Source organism: Micrasema longulum, unplaced genomic scaffold, assembly GCF_059751315.1.
Source record: "Micrasema longulum isolate JH-2025_06_02 unplaced genomic scaffold, ASM5975131v1 h1tg001259l, whole genome shotgun sequence".
Lineage (NCBI taxonomy): Eukaryota > Metazoa > Arthropoda > Insecta > Trichoptera > Brachycentridae > Micrasema > Micrasema longulum.
Genome location: NW_028278446.1, coordinates 339,955 through 364,382, shown reverse-complemented (window position 1 = coordinate 364,382; position 24,428 = coordinate 339,955). Strand labels below are relative to the sequence as shown.

The 24,428-nt window shown below is 31.5% G+C and overlaps 1 protein-coding gene across 3 annotated transcripts in view; it reads left to right on the top strand.

Annotated features, from left to right (window-relative positions):
- LOC148276213 (uncharacterized) overlaps nucleotides 1-24,428 on the top strand; it is a 43,418-nt gene that overhangs the window by 5,619 nt on the left and 13,371 nt on the right. Inside the window, exons 2-6 of one of the 3 annotated variants that reach the window (XM_088234581.1) lie at nucleotides 1,643-1,790; nucleotides 12,947-13,098; nucleotides 20,153-20,402; nucleotides 21,859-21,936; nucleotides 24,293-24,356. In XM_088234581.1, coding sequence (XP_088090707.1) covers nucleotides 1,671-1,790; nucleotides 12,947-13,098; nucleotides 20,153-20,402; nucleotides 21,859-21,936; nucleotides 24,293-24,356 — 664 coding nt within the window. In that variant the 5' untranslated portion in view covers nucleotides 1,643-1,670. Of the gene's footprint in view, nucleotides 1-1,642; nucleotides 1,791-8,781; nucleotides 9,055-12,946; nucleotides 13,099-20,152; nucleotides 20,403-21,858; nucleotides 21,937-24,292; nucleotides 24,357-24,428 lie in introns of those variants that run through there. The other 2 variants (XM_088234583.1, XM_088234582.1) reach the window with 2 other exon arrangements.

Here is a 24,428-nt window from a genome sequence, read left to right as displayed (position 1 = left end):
TGTCGATTTTTGTTTTCTTTTTGAATTAGGCCTCTCATTGAAATAAATCATTACTCGCCTTTGTTACGAGTTAAGTGCTGAGTTTTAAAGAGAATATAATCGTTGCATTGATTGGCGAAGAGTTTTATTGATTTGTAAGTTAAATCATTTTCCTTGGTTGAAAATGCCAGTTGTGTCATTTCCAGTGAAATGTTTTGTATTGAAGTGGCTACGCGGACTAGTTACATTACGACAGTTTACTGTTTCATTTAAGTACAGTATTTCTTAACGAGGGCTTGTCAATCATTCAAGATTACATCGGTTATAAAAATAAATAATAAAACTTTCAAGCTTGTTAAATTAAAAAATATGTCAAGACAAATTTAATGATATGATAATATAATAATGTACAGTAGAAAGCGTTTTTAAAATAGTGGTAAACATCTTATTAAGAATTTACCAATTCCGAAATAATATGTCTTCAATAATTTCAATATATTTCACGATTCTCAGCCATCCGGAAAAGCTGCTCCACTTCTCGTAGGCCTGTCATCATCTATTGATAATATTTATCATTTATTTTTTCATCAAGAAAAACTTGATGGCATACATTTTTTAAAAATTCAGTAATTTGTTTCCGTAATTTAATTAAAATTTATTTATTTCATCGTGTACATTTTTCTGCAAGTGTTATTAGAATAATATGCTATATAATAAAATACTTTTTTCTATCGTTCGATTATTGAAACAATAAAACTGAAATAAATCTGTCCATCTAAAATTAAAAAAAGTTAATATTATGTAACTCCCGAATTGAGTTGTAGTAACTCCTGCGAATGTAATTCATATGTATTATACTTCTTAAAATACTTCGTATTATATGATTTAGAAATAAATAAAATATATATAAAAATGAAAAAAAAACATGAATCGCAAAAAATTAGGAAAAGGGATAGTTATTTTAAAAACAATTTTTAATAAATAATTACATTGATGAAACGATGAGAAGTTTAGCGGTTTTTTTATTTGTTAATAAAAGACTATCAAATATATTTTTAAAATGTTTTTACGTATCGTACTACCATCTATACGATTTTTTAAAGTTTTGTATTGTTTTAAATTACTTTTGCGCGTGACGTCGCTAGTTGTCGTGATTGGTGGGTTGGGTCCCCAGAAACCAGAAATCCAAATCTTTATAAATTTCAACTTTATCATTGGTTGTTTTAGAAGAATTTGTTGCATCATTTAAAGATGTTAATTTTTATTAAAATAATTTTTATTAATTTACATGTTAGAAAAACTTCTCCGTACAATAAAATGCTGCAATTTTTATCGAGTGTAAGAAAACATTTTTTTGTATCCAATTTCTCGTATCACTGAACTTCCTTATTACATTTAAATCAAACAAAATAAAAATTGAAAATAACCTAAAAAATGAATGAAAAACTATAGTGAAAACAAGTCATTTCTTTCATGATGATAAAAAATACATTTCTTAAATTATGATATGTACAAGTATAAAATATTGAAATAAGTATTTCAAATAGGATTCTTGTACTTATATTTTATTGTTTCGTAAATGAAAAAAAAAGAATACCCTGTTGCCTCGTTTCAATATATTTTAAATACATATTTATCGTTATAGTAATTATTCTTTGTTTAGCGTTTCTTGACAGTCGCAAATTTTGACAATGGAAGACTACAGTTCTCACAGGATACTTCTTCACATGATGGAAGTTTATAATTTGTACTGCAGCCATTGTCCTGGACACCACCACTCCGTCAGCATCCCTGAATTGCCATACATACAGGTGCTTTTATTAACATCTCAAATAATATGCATTTTTATTTTGCTTTTTTATTTTATCCCAAATAGTTTAAATCGTTAATTTTTTAACATTATACATTTCGCAATCATTATTTTCCTATCGCAAACAATGGTGCATAAGACACTGAATTAATTAATTATAAAAATCATTATTGTTACATTGAAGGTAAAATGATTAGTTTTACGTTTCTGATGACAGTCCAGGAATAATTAAATTTGCAGTTTAGTGAAAGCATTCTCTCCACATACCTGAAAACTGTTCAAAAGACCGAGGGTCTTCCTATTGGTTTCAGTAAGTACTGCTAAAAAGAGTTACTTTTTAAATTTCAATTCAATAAACCCGATATCAATTTTATCGAATCTAATTCTACCGCTTTAATTTCCTCTTTCACTGTGAGTTTGGCAAATCGTTCGGAAGGATTATGTATTCATTTTTCCTCGTGACTATATTCTAGTTAAACGAACGTTAGCGCCTTAAACTAATGAAATATTGCAGTGTAGAATCACCTTTAAAACAAATATTTCAAGTCAACTCTTGTCAGGAATTAAACCTGGGACTTCAAATATGATAAGCAAATGCGCCAACCACTAGATAACGAGTAGGAATTATCCGTATTTTTTTTTCAGGATTTTTACCTGAGAGTAGCCATCGCACAAAGAACTGCATTCTTCATCCGCCCGGACACAAAATTTATTCACAAATATGAACTAAAACAAGATCGCATCAAACTCTTAAAAAAAAATAACTGTGTGAGAAGAATCTAACAAATAACAAAAATATCGGAAAAAAGAATAAAAAAGAAAAACCCTTAAAAATAATCATGCATAGATTATTCGGCCCCGTAATAAGAAATAGCACTTTTTTATATTTTTAATGTAAAAAGGTCTATGAAACGCTGTCCAGTAAAAAAAAATATTTTTGATAATTATTAGTAGCATAAAAAATACTTTTAAATTTGTAATTTTTAATTCCCGCAAAAATGGCGATTCCGTTGGCCATGCCCCTACTACGTCACGATTCATGTTTTTTTTTCCTGCCATTGAAATTTGTATGGAACAATTTCGCGAATCTTTACATCATAAAAACCAAGGCCAAACACGTCGCATTTTTGTACGAACGTATTTTTATAGAATTTATTTTTTACATATATGTATGAAAACATTTTTCCAAAATATTCATATTGATAGTGAAAATACAATTAATTATTCTTAACCCATTTCATATATTTTTATCGGTATTCGCAGTATGTGACATTTCCCTATTGGCTGGCGCGTTTGCAATGCCCTATGCTTAATTATCTGCAGCTACAAAATCATTATGATGAACATACACAAGTACGTTTTGTTTAATACAATATGTTGTCCCAATTTAACGCCTTAAATAAATATAATTCTTAAATTATTTTGGTCAAATAAATTAATTTAAAATTGGATTAATATTAAACTAATACATCAGAGATGGTGGACATGAAAGGTCATAAGCTTTGTAAATGGATAGACTTTCATATTTCCTTCTTCAACATGTTCTCCGTCTCTGTTTTAAAATTTAAATATGAATTAATGTGCACAAGATGCAACATCATACTATGATGTCCCTCCACATGTTTCGATGTAAATTCGATAGTATTTATTAATCACTGTAAAAATTAAAATAGGAAAGGATTCATTAGTTAAAACCTTGATAAAAAGCTCGTGTAGCTTTAAACCGGTCGGTAGAAAAAATAAAAATAAGTGGTTAAAAACAAAGTTGTTTTATATTAACTAAAAAGTTAGTGCTTAGATTTAATAGACTTTAATAAAAACGCCATTTGCACAGTACAATTTTCCTTAGACACATTTATAAAAAGATAATTAACGGAAATATTATTAGCAACTTGAACGGTTTATTTCACGCCACCAATGCTCAAATTATAAAAGAAAAATATGTAAAATTCACATTTGAAGTACTGACTTTGTGGTTATTTATTAAAATAAAATACAAAGTATTATTATTGTTATTATTATACAAATTTATAAAAAAGGAAAAATAAAAGAATTTGAAATGATTAAGTCACTCAGATACCAACATAATATTAAAATTCCTAAATTCCACGCAAGTCATGGTCAAAATAGCTTTGTCTTCAAAGGTGTCAAAAATTATAATAATCTTCCTAATGAACTAAGAATTATTATAAATAATAAATCAATAAATAAATTTAAAGTAAACCCAAAGAAATTTTTTGAACACTTATAAAAACTACATTAAATTTTAATTAGTATGAATGTATTATTGTTTTATGTTTTTTCTTTATATATTCTGTTTATTTTTTTTTCTCATATACTCGTATTTAAAATTAAATAAACTCTTATAAATAAACAACTACAGTGGTGCAAGTCACTCACCAAGCACAAGAGTTGGTCTCTTTTTTTGGAGAGTTATGGTGAAAACATTTACTAGATGTGTATAAGTAGATATGTATAGATTTTTTTAAACATGTACCTTTTATGAAATTTATTAGTTAAAAATTTAAATTATAATTTTAAAAAAATATCTAGAACAACTTTGTTTTTAACGAGTAACTTTTATTTTTTCTACCGAACGGTTTTAAAGCTGGTTTTAAAGCTACGCAAGCTTCTTTTTTAAAAGTAGTTAAGTATACCTTGATAAAGAATTTTGTGTAGCTTTAAAACCGGTTGGTAGAAAAAAAAATAAGTCATTTAAAACAAAGTTATTTCATATTTATTTTATTAAGATGAAAATATGTTAAAAATAAATAAAATATAGCTTTTAGCTTTTTTGGCAACGAAAGACGTATCAACCAATAAACGTTTTTTAATAATTTACTTTGGCATCGATACTATGTTACGTACGTCATAGGAAAATAATGGATTTATTTTTATTTTATACAGCTGTTATTGTTTACACAAATTTTGCAAACATCTATTGCTTATTTAATACAGCTATTATTATTTACACAAATTTTGCTAAAATCCATTGCTTATGCCATCGCATGGTTTTTTTCATTCATAAAACATTTTACAGCGAATTTTAAATCGAAAGAAAATCGACGATAATTAACTATATTATATTTCATTGATATTTTTTTAATACTGAACTGTAATTTTCATTTCGCCTAAACAATGAATTCTTTATTTTATTAGAGCTAACTGACCTTCAGAGAGTCTATTAGTAAACCATAGTAGAGACAGGCAGAGTGGATAAAATGGCTTTTAACTAATATATTAAATCGACGGTTACGGTGCAACCCAAATTCACCTAATTTTAGCAGAGGGTAAAAACATTGTCTTTCTTAGTGGTTTTTAAAATTTATATACGAAATTTTGCCAATACACAAAAAAAAAATTTTTGAATACTTCTGTTAACGTCATTTTCGTACTTTTTGTGGGTTACGACAAATTGTATTATAACCGTCGAAATGTATTAATATCAGAAAATTTCTAAATGTCTAGATAAGCAACCCTAAGTTATGAAAAGTTATTAATGGAAATTCGTATTTTCATAAAAAAAAAACAATAATTTGTTATGACCTTTTCCATTCCTGGTAATTATGGTAACTAACCAGAAAGAAAACATACAATGTTTACAAATAAAAATTATGATGTTATTTTAATTTTTAGAATAATGTCCCTAAATTTTATGTCTCTTCGATTTACCGCTTCGGAGGAGTTCCTGTGACGGCACAAACAAATACCCAAACGTATTTTAAATGTCATTACATAGACTAGAATTTTAACCCTGCTTTGGGAGGGAGTTAAAATAATTTATCATTAATTACATTTTTTTTAAAAATATTGTCCTGTCATTTTAATTTTGTTTTTTGTAATGAAATTTCAATATACTTATTTATTAAATTCTAATTACATTATCATAATTATTTCATTCCAGCCATGTCAGGAGTTAAACCCGAACCTTGGCAAGCAAACGGGTTGACCATTTGACCACGAGGCCAATCGCTATGAACTAAATCTGAAAACTACGAACCCTTTGTTGCACATGAGCCATTGTATAAGAAATTATTTTGGTATTTCGCCAACTGTCAATTATCGCATTGATGCCATATTATTGGCATTTATCTTCTCTTGGCAGATAAAATAGTCAATTATTTTGAACCGATCAAACTATCGGATCACATTGACAAGGAAACTTCACAAGTTCATATTATATTCCACTGCGTATTTAATGTTGTGATGGCATAATTCGCATAAGCATTATGAATTCATTTGAACTAAAATAGCAATAACTCTATCTAAAGGTAGTGGACACATTAATATTATACATACATAAAAATACATCGTTTTATTTTACTAAAACATATAAAATAAGCTGTTGTCCATAACGAAGAAGCTCGATCAGTTAAATTAAGAATGTGGCGTGAAAAATAAAACGCGACAAAGTCGGCACTTTGAAAGTGGTAACTTATTTTACATGGAAAAAAAAGATAAAAAAAACCTCGAAATATTAAAAAGGATGATATGATGTAGAAATAATCATTGGTTATTGAAAAAGTTTCGCAACTTAATGTCACAGGTTCTTTTTTACTACTTATTATTTAAATTTATGTTTTTTACCATTTGAAAAGTTTTTTTTTACCATTACAATGGATAAAATGACATATTTCGATGGGTGATGTGAAATAATTTTTTGGTTTTTTATTTGCATTAAAATTTGTGAATGACAGTATGCCATGCAATTACAAATGTTTTTTCTTATGGAATAACCCGCTAGCCTCTGTTTTAGAGGCTTGTCAGCGGGTGGGAAGGATAGAAAAAAAGTTACAAAAATACACTACAACACCCAGACCAATTGAGAAGAAATATTTCATGTTTTTTTTCTTGCAACTTGCGGGAATCAAACCCGTGACGCCAATTTCACCGTTAGCTGTCTTACTAACTGCGCCACCTGTTTAAATTATTAGAATTAATCAGACACATATTTGACCAGGCATTCAAAAAGAAAGTCAGAGTACAAAATGATTGTAATCGTTTCAAAAGCACGGGTCGTTGCTTGTAGATTATAGATCCAGATACCTTTCGTAATTATTTATGTGATGTCGACCAAAAATTTTGACGATCCTATTATCAGCCCTGTCAAACAAACATCAATTTCAATCGATGATATTTCGAATATTGAAACAAATGAAGCGAATTATGCGAATCCTGGTCCTTCGAAATAATTGTTACCTTTTCCCATATAACAGAAAACACAAATCTGCAAAAATAGAGCTTGAAAGCTTTTTTTTACGAAATAGGCATAAATAATGACCACATCTTACGAAGAAATTCGTTAAAAACCCCTTGAACAATTTCTGAATAATATATATGTTCATATATATAAATATATATATATTTATATATAATTAAATATAAACATTTATAAATTAAGGCTTTTTCAGAACTTATGTACACTTTACTCAATTTCGTTAGAAATGGTCGGTTGGGCAAAAACAAACTAAAGTGACGAGAAGTAGTTTACCGGCTCCACGGGGTCATTTATTGGCCAGGGCAAAAAAAAAAACAAAAGTGTCGCCAAACACATTTAAAAATAACTTCTACCTTTAATATAATGGAAGCAAAGGCACATAACGCCATAAGGCACAAAAATATTAACGAAAAAATAATAAAGGCTCTTTTAGATGACGATACGGGTGATAAAAACTTTGATGCCAATACGCAGGAGGATAAAGATTGTCCATGTATTTATTGTGACCGACTTATAGCCTGGTTTCCTGGTTAGAGCTGGTTACGATGCATGACATGTTCTCGTTGGGCTCGCATCCTGTGCTGACAAGGCTAAGAAGACAAATATATTTATTTGTAAACTCTGTCTAATGAGGAACTTCAGCCCTACGGGAAATTGGATACAATTTTTTTTTTCTTACGTGGAGTAAAAATTAGAGCATTAAATTGTAATGCAAAGTTTCTTGAAAATGTACAGAAAAAATAATAAAAAATATTTTGATAAAAACGCACTATTTTTAATGACGTCGCTGGTTCATGTGAATCAACCTATGATCTGAGAGCTATGGAAGATTTCCGGTCTGCTTGTCGCTTCTGGACCAATGGGAAGAACTGAATCAGAATAAGCGGAAATTAACCTCTGACGTTACACGCGGAGTTATTTCAGAAATACAAAACTTCGAAAAATCGTAGCGCCGATAATACGATATATAAAAATTAAAAAAAAATTTTTTTACTTAGTTTAACAGTCTATTAACAAATATATTTTTTTTTAAAAACCACTGAACTTCCTCATTGCCAGTTCATATTTTGTTTGTTATGTCTGTCGTTTTACCCGCAATGTATGAACAAAGCGGTTTTTAGTCCATCTCTCAAATAACATTTATATTTTTTAATGCTCGTTTTTTTAATTAGTCACAAAAATTGATAATAATCTCTTTGGATACGTTCCTATGAATGATTATCGCGATTTAATGTTATTTAATTACAGTTATTCAGAATTATTTAGGTCTCGCTTATTAAATGATACGCAATGAGGATTTCTTGAAAGTATTTTTTATTAACTTTATTTACAAATGAAAACAATAATTAACAAACAACGGCAGATTAGATGTCACATATTTGTCCGAGAACAGTGAGTGCGGAAATGAGAACGATTTCTCTTGTGTTCTCCTTTTATTACGTTTTGACAGCGCCTGCCTGTTGTAGATCTTGCATTTGTGCGATTTTCAAGCACAAAACCAAAGATGCTCATTAAAATTACAAGTGTTCCAGTTCTTATAATTAAAAATATATAAATCAAAATAAAAACGCCATCTCATTTTGTCCATATTTCCCTAATAGTAATATTATGATACAAGTGATAATAAGTTGTCCTTGAAAAATATATAAACACCAATAGCGATTTAAACTCCGCTAATCTGATTTAGAATGCTAGTTGAATTAAATAAAAATAGCATTAATCACATTCACTAGAGTGATGTAAGATGTAAGGCCCTGGCTAACCTCCAAAGCGTAAGAGCATAATACGAATCCACAATGCGCAGACATCTTACAGAACACTGTACCAGCACATAGAACAAGAATCAGAATACAATATGCAGCACTACATATAAACTTCTACTTGAGCCAAGTCATCCTGGGAAGAGGGTTATCGGTTATCGGTTATCGGTTATCAGTAATCAGTACCTATCGATCGTGTAGTGAATTCATATTATACAATAAGGATTATGTGTGGGTGCTACTGTGGTTAGATCAACCCTCAAAGTTGACATCTTGGTAGTATTTAAGTAAGTTAATCAATCAAAGTGGTTCGATTGTGTCATCGGATCGATCTAAATATATAAATTGACCCAGTAACCTATTAGGACGTATCGATTCAGCTTGATTAAATGGATAGTGTAAATCGAATTCGAGTTTAAAATTTTAGTTAAATATTTTTTTTATATCTGTAATTCTTCTTTTTTCCCTTTTATTGAAAACTTCTACCAGGACATCAAAATATCGGTCGAAATAAGTTTCTTGTATTTACAAATTAAAATGAGCATAGAAACAACGACGTCAGAAAAGATAATGAATGAATATGTACACGAAAATAATAATAACGCAAACGTACAAAAATATCATAAAAAATAACCAAACTATGAAATTTTTTACGTAAATTGGAACAAGCACCATCATAAAAAGTCTGTCTTGTTTTATGTTTAATATTTAGATCCGTATAGATTATTTTAGGACATATTCAAACTTTTTATTTGTTTATAAAATGTATTTTAAATGTTAATTTTGTCCCTTCTTATGTTATATTTTAAAATTATTTATATGCGTTAAAATTATTTTTAATATATTCGTATGTAGCTCTGAAACAAATTCATATTGAATCTACCATGAATACATATTTCTTTGCAATTTTACATGGAAAATTTCCCTTGTAAACTACCTACTTTATACTATAAGAAATTATTATTTTTATTTGATATTATTTTTTTGTATAGCAACGCCGAGAACCGTACATCTACTTTTGTTTTGTTGGGATTTATTTAAAAAAAACACATGATAAAGCCAGGCGCCGGCGCCGTGGCGCAGTTGGTCAGACGGCCAACTGTAAAACTGGCATCGCGGGTTCGATCTCCACCAGTTGCAAGAAAAAAATCCAAGAAAGGTTTTTTTTTAATTGATCTGGGTGTTGTGGTTTTATTTTTCATTACCTCCTACCATATCCCCTCTATCCCACCTGCTGACAAGCCTCAAAATAGAGGCTTAGCGGGTTATTCCTTTAAAAAAAAAATCTAGAGTAATCAAGCTTATTTCGTTATGTAATATTTTTTTGCGTTTTTCTGTTGATGGTTTAAATAAGGGTTGCTGATTTAGTGTTCAAATACACCGCCAATTTCAATGACGTATAATTAAAAAGGCACGTTATAAACAGCATTTCAATTCATATGTGTTGCATTCCTTGCAAGTTATTGCATAAATGCAGCAAATTCTATCGTCATTATTTAGATGTACGATTGTCATCGAAATATTTTGTTTCTCACTTTTCGTAATATCTCCATAGTGAGGAAGTTTTGTGGTATCCAAAATCCAAAACAGTATTTGTTTACGTACAAAAACTTGTATAAAATATATTTTAAAAAAAAAATTAAATTTTAGATATTTTAAAAACAATTTCAATTTAGTCTGTGTCAGGGCAGATTAATAACACAATTCTGCGTGGAAAAAAGTTCGCCTCGTAGTGTAGCGACTGACGCATTTGCCTACCGTCCTGGAAAGGTTGGCATGAACTATTTGTTTTTAAAGGTTGTTTTCTCACTAAAGTATTTCATCGTTCTTGGACTAGCACATGAAGCGTAAGACTGATCAATTTACCTTCCTATAACAGATATTTGATCGAGATATGCTGGATTTTATTTAACAATGCCAGTGCCCTATGCATCATCGTGTACGGGTAAGGGTCTAATGATGATAATATCTTTATCATTATTATTCATTAATAATTGGTCGCCATTCATAAACGAACGTTTAAAAATACCAAAAAAGCAAAGGAAAAGTGTTTAAAATTTTTGTATTCAAAAACTAATGTGGCGACAAAATGTTTTTGAGTGTATAATAGGGCGAGTCCGCACGCTTGCCAAGATGCCAAGCCTCGACAAGCGCGAGCATGTAGATCGGACGTTCGGCTTGTCATGCGGACGCTTGCTAGGCTTGCTGCGGTTTATGACGGTGCGGTGTCGGTATGTTACGCATAGATCTAAGGAAGCCATAGAATACCGAATTTCGCGGTCGATAAGACGCACTGGACCATAAGACGCACCCTAATTTTTGGTAGAATTTACTGAGTAAAAAAGTGCGTCTTATGGTCCGAAAATTACGGTAAATATGTACAATGTAGACTTGAACCAATGAACGCTCTGGATTAACTGCCGCAAGCGTGTGCTTGCTGACGTTTGACTTGCGTACGCTTGCCAAGCTTTTCGTTTGGAGGTGGCATAAAATGGCAATAAACTTCCTCTTTATTAACCACAGTGTGTGTTTTTTTCTAATTCACAGTTGTTTTTTGTTTGTATAAAATACAAAATAGATCTGAAACCTTTACAGATGTAGTTGAGACTTAAGATCAGTACTTGAAAATCTTAGTAGACTTCCAGCTCTTATTGAAATTAAGTAGGCAAAAGATTTAAAAATACTGAAAATAATCATTTAAGTTTGTAAGTGAAAATTCTTGATATAAGTTCATTGTAATTTATTGTATAAATAAAAGACGAGTGATACTTTAATCCACAAATTTAGAATATCCAGTGACGGGTTTCAGCGACTTTTTGTCAAAAAACCAGACTGAATCAATGTTCATCCACAGTATTCACCGGACTTGCCCCCTGTGACTTTTGAAGAATAAACAAACATTTCAAGAAATATACACAAATTCCGTGTATTTTTTAATCAAACTGTATAGATCTGAAACCTATATTGATATTATTATTTGGGTGAATTTTTTAAAAGTTATTTTGTTAAATTATCATTAATTTCAGTTTGTTATATAAATAAAAGATGAGTGATACTTTAATCCACAAATTTGGAATATCCAGCGACCGGTTTCATCGCTTTCGCGACATCTTCGAGACTGGTCCGGTAGATGCGTCTAGTGAATACTGTGGATGAACATTGATGCGGTCTGGTTTTTTGTCAAAAAGTCGCAAACGAGCCACGAGGCGTGAGCAGGCGTCCGTAATTTTTACTCTGGAATAATCTTGAGAATTGGACGATCACACCAAAACGTGTCTCAATAGTTTGTCTGTCCAAAACCAACCGAAACCAACGCGTCCAAAATGGTCGAAAATTGACATATTAATCAGAGATTGTTATATTATAGAATAAGTTGGATAAATAATTATAAACATGTTTACCAATTCAATCGGGATGTTGTTGTATGTCTAATGTCGCGGGCTCACGGAAAAAAGGTCTGAGGTTCGCATTTCGCTCTACCACAACTTGATTTCCATTTTCTAATAATGAGTTATTTACAGCTCGTTGAAATTGCCCCTAAAATTAGAACATTTGTCCAAGTCATAAGAACGCAAAAGATTCTTTTATAAAAAAAATCAACGAAAAAAACGGGCTCTTCCAAGGAAGTTCAGTGCTACGGGAAATTGAATACAACAAATGTTTTCGTACATGTGATAAAAATTATAGCATTTAATTGTAAATGTCTCGAAAATCTCGAAAATGTATGATAATAAATTAATAAAAATCAACTACGTTGAACTACGTCACAAGTTCTTCCGAATTGACCAATGATAGAGTATTGCGATAAATTTCCGGTTTCCAGGAAGTTTACAAACCAATCAGTCACCGACTAGAACTTGTGACGTCACAGACGGAGTAATTTCAAAATTAAAAACTTAATAAAAACAGCGCTGATATATTTTTTTAATACTTAATAGATACTTAAAATATTAATTTTCTTGGCTTTGTTTAATATTTATTAACAAATATTTTATTTATTAAAAAACCACTGAACTCTTTATCCATTTTTTACCAGCTTTTTTTACTCGCTCGTTATTTTTATTCTTGGGGCAATCGCTTTCCTCAAAATTATTTTTTTTATCTTTTATTTGTTTAAAACATAAAGGGTCGTGAAAATAGTGAAATATCAATTTATCTTTGGACGCTTGCCTGCTCTAGGTCCAAAAAGGAGGGCGAGCAGCCAAGGCCGGCATTCGTCTTGGAGACGTGCTGGTGAAGATTAACGGGATGGAGACAGACAAACTGACCCTGGAAGAAGCCCACGACATCATTGACAGTTCAGGAAACAACATCAACCTCGCTGTAGCCAAGTAAGAACCTCACCTTATTTTAATAAAAATTTAAGAGTTCTCTTTTTAAAAATTGTCTGTAAAATCTGTGAATCTAGGCGTGTTTGTGTTCAAAACTGACAGTTATGTCAGAATTCAATTCGAATTCAAAATTTATTTATTTCTCTCTCATATTTTTAATAGGCTTTTAAGAAATAAGGTGCAAACTTTAGAACGATTAGAAATTTAAATAAATCATAATTAAAGGAAAAAGTGCTTGGTGGAATAAAACTTTTGTAGTTTAATGCGTAGATATGCGTATCGAGGGGTACTAGACACATCGGTACAAACCGATGTACTTACATTAAAACTGGAAGGTAGGGGGATCGGTAGTGTATCTTCGTAATCGCTGGGGAGAATTAAAATTTTTGATGGAAGTTCATTGTAATTTATAATATAAATAAAAGACGAGTGACACTTTAATCCACAAATTTGGAATATCCAGTGACCGGTTTCATCGCTTTCGCGACATCTTCGAGACTGGTATCTTTATTAAGGTGTTCAATGTATTTAAACAAAACAGAGGTAAGGATAGAGAATTCTAAATCGTATGAAAGTAAATTAAATAAAGTTATTTTTTGTATAAATACATTGAACTACTTAATAAAGATACCAGTCTCGAAGATGTCGCGAAAGCGATGAAACTGGTCACTGAATATTCCAAACTTGTGGATTAAAGTAACACTCGTCTTTTATTTATATAATAAATTACAATGGAGGTCAGTTTTGATATTTACACTATCTTCAACCCAGTTTCAAAATTGTTTGTTATTTACCAAAATCTTTGCAGACTATCTAATGACACGTCATAAGCTAAGTTAATATCTAGTTTTGCATATTTTATTTTGATTTTAAATACTGAAATCAAGGCATTTAAGAGACTTATGTTTTTTCTTATGTCAACATGGAACCGGTGAAAAAAATCACGAAGAATCTTCTCTGAAATACATAATCATCAAAACCTTATCCGAAGCCGATGGTACGTAGGGCACTGCATTGTTAAATCAAATGCTGTGATACAGAAAGGTAAGGCGATTAGTCTTACGTTTCAGGTGCCAGTCCAAGGACAGCGAAATACTTCTCTGTAAAACCGTCCCGATCCCGAAATCTCACGCATAATTAACGAACACATTAATCACTGCAATACGAGGCTGACTGTTCTCCAATCGATTTACTTTTTTAGGATTTTTACCGGTTCAGGATTTTTGTTTTACTTCACATTCAGAATTGTATTCTTCATTCGCCCGGACACAAAATGTCAACATTTTTTTTAACTAATGACAAAACGGTGAATGTTTCATGTATTGTGATAACTTTAACCAGCCAATGCAATGATAGATTGCTCAATAGAATAATATATGAAAATATTATAATATATGTTTTTTTTCTATGATATATTTTGTTGTCCTTTAAAAATAAGGAATATTTTTATGCTTTTTTGTAATATTTTCTATTTCCTTTTTTAATTACTATAAAATAAAAAAGTACCTTATAATGTTTTACACAGAAAACGCGTCAACAAACTATTTTAAACAATCTACAATACCTAGAATATGCGACCAATATAACAATATATTTGCCGAGGCTGATATTTTTTGTGACAATGTAAGTAAATTTATGTAAAAAATTATAGAAATTTTGAGAGAAGCAGATATTTAACTTAATTGTTATATAAATATATATATATATTTTTTTTTCATTTCGTTTCTTTTACATTTATTATATTGAACATAATTGAAATTATTGTATTAAGTGTAAACAATTTTTTAGGTGTGTATATGAGTTTCTTACACTAATATACAAAGAAATTGGCAATATTTGTGTACATACCGTTTGTTTACCTAATAAAATAAATAAATAATCTTTTAAATAATATTTTATTTTCTCTTTCTTAATAACAAAAAATATTATACCGGTCTATTTATTATAAGAGCAAAAAGTCATAAACATTTCTTGTATACCCACGAACAGGCCATGCCTTTGTGGGATTTTTTGTTTACTAGTTTTACTGTTAATTTGTATTTCATTGCTATGTAATTATCCTTTGTTTGTTGTATACTCTGTTTTACCTCTTATGTATATTCTAAAAAAACAAAAAAAAATAACGTGTTAAAATAGATTATTCCGTGTACCAAATTTTAGTACTTGATAAGTAAATTTTTTTTCGTCAACTTGCGTAATAAATCTTTAGTAAATAACGTATGAAAAATAATTATAAAATTTGTTGTAATCATTTTTAAACATCTTGGCACCTAATCTAGCGATGCGTTAAATCTAATTAAAGAGTAACATCCGATTAACAGCAAACCGATTGATGGAGCGTTGGATCAATCGATTTAATGAAACGAAAAGCGAATCATTTAGTATCTGATTGTGCACTGAAGTAATGAACAATGAACAATACGTGCCACTGAATTATTTTCACAAGAGTACTAGTTCTCTCTGTTCTAATCTGAATGAAGTAATCGGTGAAATTAGCGAAATCTGAAATCAACGTACTTAGGATTTATTTGGGATGCCATATTTGTAACAATGCGAACCTTCAATAGGGTACTTAACCACCAATCGCTAAATTAAGAAAAAATGGAATTAATTGATGAATTAAATTGAATGATTACAAAATTTATTTTTGAAGCATTAACTTTATGGCTATTCACGATAATTACATAAATATAAAACAACTTTGTTTTTAACCACTTTTTTTTTCTTTCTACCTACCAGTTTCTAAGCTACACAAGCTTCTTGATCAAGGTATAATTTACTAATGAATTTTTTCCTATTTTATTTTAACAGTGTTTACTAGATATTACATCTGAACATATTTTATTTATTTATTTATATTTTTCTCTTACAAACTTAATAATTAAAATAATTTGACCTCACTGGGGTTACCCTTGCCGAGGACACTTCACAATATACTTTTTTGAAATGTTTTTACATTAGAGAATAAACAAAAAAGACTAACTTAATAAACAGAGATAATAACCGAAATATTCACAGTTTTAAAAACTAGTTATTTTTGTACATCTATATTATTTATATTACAAAACGCACAATGAAAATAACAACAACCTAACATAAGCTATTCACTTTTGGAGTAGTTAATTCAATATTGGTTTGGGCGAATGAGACAATCCATTTTACTTCTACCTAGCTCCACTATCCCTTTTTTATATCCTTTTAAAAAAATTCTCGTTACTTAATGTTTTAATAGAGAGTGGAAGTGGGTTATAGATTTTAATTGAATAATACTCAAAATCCCTTGGTCCGAAAGTGGTATTAGTTTTTATTTGTTTAAGTTGTCTTTGTGTTAAAGATCTAGTGATTATATTATTTGTTTGTGATGTATTGTAGGGGTTATGTCTTTCATTTGAGTAAGAGTAGTTTTTGAATCTGTAAGTGAGTATTGTTTTAGCGTATAATTTGTCTTAAGTTGTGATTTGTGGAATATTTCTTCAGTAGATGTCTGTATATGGAGCTAATAAGCCGAGCCTTTTTGTCATGTTGTTCTGGTAAATATAGGAGGTGTAAAGTGAAATGGATACGATCTTTAAAACAAAATAGGAGTGGACTAAAAAACATATTGTTATTTTGTTATGTATTTTTTTATGATGCTTTTCCATTTTATTATACTTCCAAGTTGTCTAATTTTAATATTTTATTTTCAACATTGAGAACATTTAATCTAGGGTATTTATTAAAATTATGATTTTTTTCTATCAAATCGTTTGCGAATTCAGAAAAATTATTATTATTGGCACCTTAAGAGATCTTTTACCATACAGAATTTTCCTAGCATGCAAGAGGTCTCAGGTTCGCTTCCCAATATGGTTGACATAAAATGTTTATTTAAAAGTGTGTTTTTACACTAAAATATTTCACAGTCCCTGGACTGGCACCTGAAACGTAAGACTAATCATCTTACCTTCATGTAACAAAATTATCAATGTACGCTGCGATTGGTGTACCAATTAGTTCAATCATTCGGTTATTGGCAGCAAGCAGGAGTACATGCGAGTCAAATGACCGGCGTTTTTATGACTTTTAATTTATTTTGCTATAACAGGCATAAATTATATTATACATTTTATAAATTACTAGCGGACCCGACAGATGTTGTCCTGCGTGAACGTTGGCTTGCCTGCTATTAGCTTGGAAAAAGACTTTTCATTAATAAGTAGGTACCTACTCGTATGCATTCTCGTCGAATGCAACCCTTGTAGGTCGATAAAGATTGTTCGATTGGAAATTTTAATATCTATAAACACGCGCAGCGCAAAAATCTACATTTCACTGAAAACCGCACGTAAATCGGTTAAGCCGTTTAGAAGGAGTTCAGTGACATCACACGAACAGAAGAATTACATATATAAAGATGGAAAAATAATTATTTTACAGTATGTCTCTATGTTTTTATTTTTCATGTCTTTTCAACTTGAGAATAATCGGTCCTTTACTTGAGGTAACACGATGTTACATCACCGCGTAAAAATAATTTTTAACGCAGCCTTTTAAGAGTCAAAAGACCCTTCTAGAAGTAACACTCTTCCAGCATGTTCGAGTGAATGATTGCAATACTCAAGACGCTCGACCACGATGAGTTAGAAATCCGGAGTTAAAAAAATAGGCGCCGTAACTTGACCTAACACAATCTTAACAATATATCTGTTCTTCAAATCTTCACGTATGATATTAACATTATTTCACTAACTTGAATCAAAATTAATTATCTTAAACCAGGCGTGTCTTCCGCATTCTACGTAATATATTTATGTATTTCCGATATTGCTCATCTTAAGAGTCTGAGATAATGTTTAATTTTACACGCACTGAAAGAACAAAAGGTATAAAATTGAAAACCAAAAAAAAATTGTGGGTGGCGATATAATTTGATAAATCATGCATGCTGTTCGGATATGTCTCTACTTAACTGACAATATTAATAAAAGACCTTTAATATTTTTTTATTTTTTATTTCAAAATACAAAAATGTACAAAACATAATTGTATTCCCATGAGTTAGCAAACTCATTCTGGGATAGATACAATTAAAGATTATCAGATAAAAAAAATAATTTAGTTGAACATAATTAAAACGGAAATGGACATATCTCGGAGACCTTTTTAAGTAGGTGGTTTTTGGTTAAACATTTGTTTTATAATGTTTTTTTACGTTTTATAATTATATAGATACGTATAATTAAAAAATAATACCTTTGAACTTAATTAATTTCTTAAAAAAATAATTAGCGTTTGTAAATTATGACAATTATTACGCAATGAATATTTTCTATGATGATAAGGCCAGTTAATTTGTTCGACTATTGAAATGATCGCAGTATATATGACGAGTGTTTTTTAATCGTGGTATAACTTTAAATTGAAATAAAAATAGCAATTATTGGTTCAAATGAGTTTGTTTTTATTGTATTTGAAATAACATAGACCACGGACTAAACGTAGCTCCATAGGAAATAATCCAATGGCGTCAAATTATAGGATCATGGAGGCCAATTAACAGACCATTTCTGGAAATAATGTTGTCGCCAAACTGTCACGCAGTAAATTTGTGGTTTCATGAGGGCCCGTGTACGTTTGGCGAATTGATTTTTAACACTTTGTATCCCGGAGCCGTGTAAACACGTGATTATACAACCACGCGTTGTGTCCCGGTCCCGTGTTTGCACGTGATTTACTAGCTGTTCAAAAAAGTGCATTTTATTGACATCTAGTGTCTTTTATTGGTACTTTTTCGCTGCTGGTTAACTACGTGAAAACACGGGGCCGGGACACAACGCGTGGTTATTATAATCACGTGTTTACACGGCTCAGATATACAAATCACAAAAAAAAGAAGTGAGACGCTGTAGGTATATGTGCGAACGTTGCAATGTGGTTCTCCATCAAGGCCAATGTTGGCAAAACTATCATACAAAAATGACTTATTTAATTGTTTCAAATAAATTTGACGGTATTGTGGTGTAATGGTCAGCGCGTTTGCCTACCATGCAAGAGGTCTCGGGTTCGATTTCCGACATGGTTGACATGAAATATTTATTTCAAAAGGTCTTTTTACACTAGAATATTTCATATTCCCTGGACTGGTACCTGAAGCGTAAGACTGATCATAGTACCTTCATGTAACAAAAATTATCAAGATACGCTGCGATTGGTGTACCAATGCAGTGCCCTATGCACCATTAGGTGCGGAAAGGGAGTGATGATGATGATGAAATTTGAGAAATTAAAATTGATTTAACTTAGTATTTTCATAATTATGGCACGTTTAAGAAACCCTTTACAAAGCATGAAATTTCACAAAAATGGGCCGGGCACAGGGTAAATTCTATGTGTATTCGGCCGGTGATCAAAGTGTTAAAAGTAAATTTTCACAATTTCGTTGTTCGATTGTACGATGTTCCATTATTGATTTAAGTATTTCTGCAGTACATAGCAACAGTGAGATTAACCTGAATTGTTCTTATGATTATCTCAAAATATGTTTTTCAGAGATATCTGACCGTTGCTTTGGGCTAGGGAAATGTAAAAAAAATATGTCATCATAAGTGTGACAAGAAACAGATCGAAAGTTTTATCACGACCAAAAAGTAACCTTCAAATAAAAAAAAGTAGCCAGAGAAAACGTAGAATTTTTCTAACGTCTAGGTATGTACAGCATATTAAAATCTTTAATAAACTCTGCTTTATGTGTGCATCACAAAAGGTTTTCATAAAAATCATTCTAGTGTGCCTTCCAACACAAACAAAATTTGTATGTTTATATGGAACACTGACACATTAGTAATAAAATAAACTATTTTCGCTCCCTAGGTTGAGCACATGGTGTCCACGAAATCTCTCCAGGCTTCTCTGCCTGCGGCCAACTCCCGCGTGTCTTCCCAAGTCATGTCCGCGTCCCGTAATTCCGACGTGAATCGCCGACGAACACATTAACAAAGGGTTATTAAACATTCTAACGCAATGTACATGGTAAATTTTCTAGTTTAAGAGATAACTTTTTGTTTTTTTTTTATAGCCTCGAGGACCAAGAGGCTGAGGAGCATGCCAAGGCCGCCGCCCTAGCGCTGGAATCCGGGCTAGAGGAGGAGGAGGAGGTGGAGGAGGAGGAGGAGGAGGAAGAGGAAGTGCGGGTAGACGTAGCCAGCCTGCCGCTGCTGCCGCCTAGGCCCGCCCCCCGCCCCGAGCTGGCCCAGAAGAAGTGCTGGCACCCCGTGGTGCTAGACACCAGCCCGCCCCCCATCATAGAGGCCTCAACGGGAGACGAGGTGACGACATCTTGTTTGTATTAAAAAATGATGCTCATTTATTTATTTGACTTCTTGTACATAATATTTGTACATTGGCGAGCTTATTACCAAATAGCCATTATTACTTTCGTCAAACGAATAAAATCTAACCGTTGTTAATATAATTTAAGTTTTAAAACGTATAAAAAAGAGAAATAAATAAAAAAAACAAAATAGATACAAAAATAGAAATAACAATATATGTAAATAAATTAATTAAAATAAATACAGTGCCTCGATTATGAACGCTATCTTCATTTGTATATATCGAGACGGTAAACTAAACTTCGGTACTATCTGTATCTTACCTCGGTATGTTCTACCTACTTGTCATATCGACATCATATGATCGAAACAAGCCAATGGAATGACCGCAAACAATTAATCCGTGTTCCTTACGTCATTAAAATTTAAAATAGTTCTCATTTATATTTTAAATAGGCTTCTGTAATAAAAAGTGCCCACTTCAAAGCGATTATAAACTCCAGTAAATTCCAATTCAAGCAAAAAATGCTCGCTTGAACATAAATTTTGCATGACTTTTGGAAATCACCTAGGAGGTACGCTTAGCAATCATCTGTATGTATCTACCGATCGACTACAAAACCGGCTTCTATAACGTTTCGATACATACACTCGGAAGATAGTTAAACAGATGGAAAAAATATAATAACTAAATTATTTTTTTAGAGTGGTAACTTTCTGACGCATATTATCTGTGTCTGACGCCTAGACACTCTTATTTGTTAATAGAAGAGAACCTAGCGACATTATTTTCATATCTAATCGTTTGTTTTATTAAAGTGACATTTATGTCGGAATTTAATTCGACTTCAAAACTTACTTATTTCTGTCTCACATTTTTAATAGTAATAAATCATAATTAAAGGAAAAATTGCTCGGTGGAACAAAATTTTTAATACTTTTTATGCGTAGACAAACGTATCGAGGGGTTCGAGACCCGTCGGTATAAAATGATGTACTTACATCAAAAGTTGATGGTAAGGGTATCGGTACTATACCTTTATAGTCGGTCGGGAGACTTAAATCTTCAACTATGACGTCATACTGAAGCTATGTCACTTTAGAGCGTAGATATGTGTACCGTGACGTACGCTTCCTCTTGATTCATATCGATGTACCTACCCAAAACTTGAAGGTGGGGGGTCGGTAGTATATCTTTATAATCACTAGAGAGAATTTATCTTTAACTATACCGCCAAGGTGAATGTATGATGTCTTTTTCTTCCCATCATAATCGAGGCCCTGGTATTATTTATTTAGTCATTGTCTCGGCACTTAAAAAACTATTTATCTCAAATAAAGCGAAAATAAGCGTTAAGCAAACACAAAATTTAAAATCAGAATGGAAAAAAAAACTTTAAAAAATTGGTTTAGGTTTAATATCTCATTTGTTTTTTTTTTTTATTTGCAGGAAGCACCTCACAAAAAGTTAATGAGGAATTTAAGACAAGCTATGGATATGAAAAAAATACAAAACCCATCACCTGAGGTACTTATTTTCTTTCTGTGCAATAAATTTGCTATCATTAAAAAGGACGATGAAGACAACTCGTGATTCCCTGATACAAGCACGTCCCTACACTACAAAATGTTTTAATACTGTTTCTTGTACGTTGTAAGTTATCCTAATGTCATAGAATGTTGCCTTTCGGGTGAATTGTAAACGGAATGAATCCTTATTTAAGTTTTATATCGAGTTAATAAATAAGCTTTTTGAACAACTGTGTTTTCTTTGAGTCCGCACTTTACTAATCCCATTCAAAAGACCTTAGTCAATAATTGTTTTGAACACGGAAATGAATAGCATGGATTTAATAGTTTTGTACCCGTAAAAACAATCACATGTAATTACAAACATTTTAATTATAATCAAATTGTAATACTTTGTGGCGAGCAACACCAAAACTGGGAGGTTGACAGGTACAAACTCCGCTTTAGCCCGCAACGCGCCGTCCGCTGCAACGTCAGCTCGGACAAGATATTAAACACCGGAAGAACTCATTACATTTCATCTAGGCATTTCATGTCGCCTGGCCACCAGCTCTCCGAAAGTTTTTGCTATTGTAAATTCCTTCTGTACAAAATAACAGGATGTAACTCGTGTGTAACTACTCAATAAATAACTTCAATTGTAATCCATCTTCTTCATTAAACCTCAAATCAACTCATGCGCACCCGTCCTATAACTTAAATATAGTCTACGAACTTTAAGATTTAGGGCGGGCCACTTAGATCGAGAAACAGATGAAAGTTTGTTTTACATACCTACATTATTCCTAACTTATTTCTTGCATGCTGCTTATTTTTAAAATATAATTCTGTATGGAAAATAAAACCAGAATTCTGGACGAATGTTTTCTATTTTCAACTTGATGGCGATAAAAAGAAAAAATATTAGCCTCCTTGTGATTTATTTATTTGAAACAAGCGTATTGTAATCGGAATCGATATGGAATCGGGTTGTGGTCCCGTAAATGATGTCGCGGAAAGGTCCAGGTTTCCAACTCTACCCCAACTCAATTTCCTTTTTTTAATAGTGAGTTTTATACAACTCGTTGAAAATGGCCCCCAAAATTAAAATATGTGGATAAATTATAAGAAGGCAAATATATTTTTTTTTATTTTAAAAATAAAGGTACCCACAAATACGAAACTCACTAAGCCAATTTATACAGTTTGTATTGAAAATCAAACAGCTACACTATTTATCTAATACTATATTATACCGCTCGCTAAACTATTAGGAAAGAGAAAAACACATTTTTAAAAAGACACGCGAACATTCAATAATAAGAAAAATAGAATAGTAATACTAAAATTAAAATAAAAAATATGCACATAATAGGCATAAATTAATCTCATTCATATATAAACCGCTGATTTTACCCGAATATTTTAATTTTGTGCTCACTATCAGTAAATGGGGATCAGGTTCGAGGTTCGAGCCTCGGACCTCTGATCCAAGAGTCTGCGACACTAGCCACGGGAAATCTACATTTCGAAGGCTAATATTTATTTAATTAAACTGTTTATATACATATACAGTTTACCGTGTTTAATCAGTAGTACATGAACATGTTGTAGGTATATTATAACATTTTCATTGTAATACAAAACGTTGAAATACGTAAAAATTTTAGAAACAAAAAAATACTGAATATCTACACTATTCTATGAAAAGAGGTTGGAGTAAAGAGAGAAGGAAAGAGGGAGGAGAAAGGAAAAAAATAAATATTTAGCAAGTTACATTAGTAGGTAGATTATTCCATAATCGAGAAGCTACTACTGTGAAAGAGGAGGCAAGGAGGCTTTTGTCGTTGCCTCACAGACTTCTTCTTGTGACGTATGCTTGATGCAGGAAATTACTTCTTAATAGTGCATGGAAAAAATAAATGTTTTGTCTTTGTTTTATACGAAAATGATACCAAGCTTGTACTGACTAAGTTTTAGTGGCGCGGCGGATGGCTTTTTGACCCCTCCCCCTGCGGTTTGTGGCACGTTGCCTACCGGGCTCAATAGACTCAATATGACCCAAGGAACAACTGTGCCCAGCGGCTTGCTTTAACCACAGTTTCAATACGACCCGTACCATAGAAATCGCCTTCCCTTAGCTTATTTATTTATTTACACCTTTTATGATGATGAGGATGTTTCAGATTGTCTTTTAGGATGAGTCCAGATATTTAGGCGCCGGACAATCGTAGTTATCACCATTTGTAGTCAATATACATAAATTACACTCGTTTGCTCACGTTTTCTAATGTTTACAGACTAATATTTAATGATGTAGGGCTAAGCAAAATAAATTTAATAAATAAAAATAATAATGGAAGATTGTTATGCAGGCTCCTCCAGTGAGAAGGCCTCCCCCACCACCCCAAGAAGAAGATGGAGAGATAGAAAATAAAGGTAGGTCACGTATGGCACTCAAGAAATTTCTAGCTATTCGCGACCAGAAACATAATTTGTAAACTCGTATTT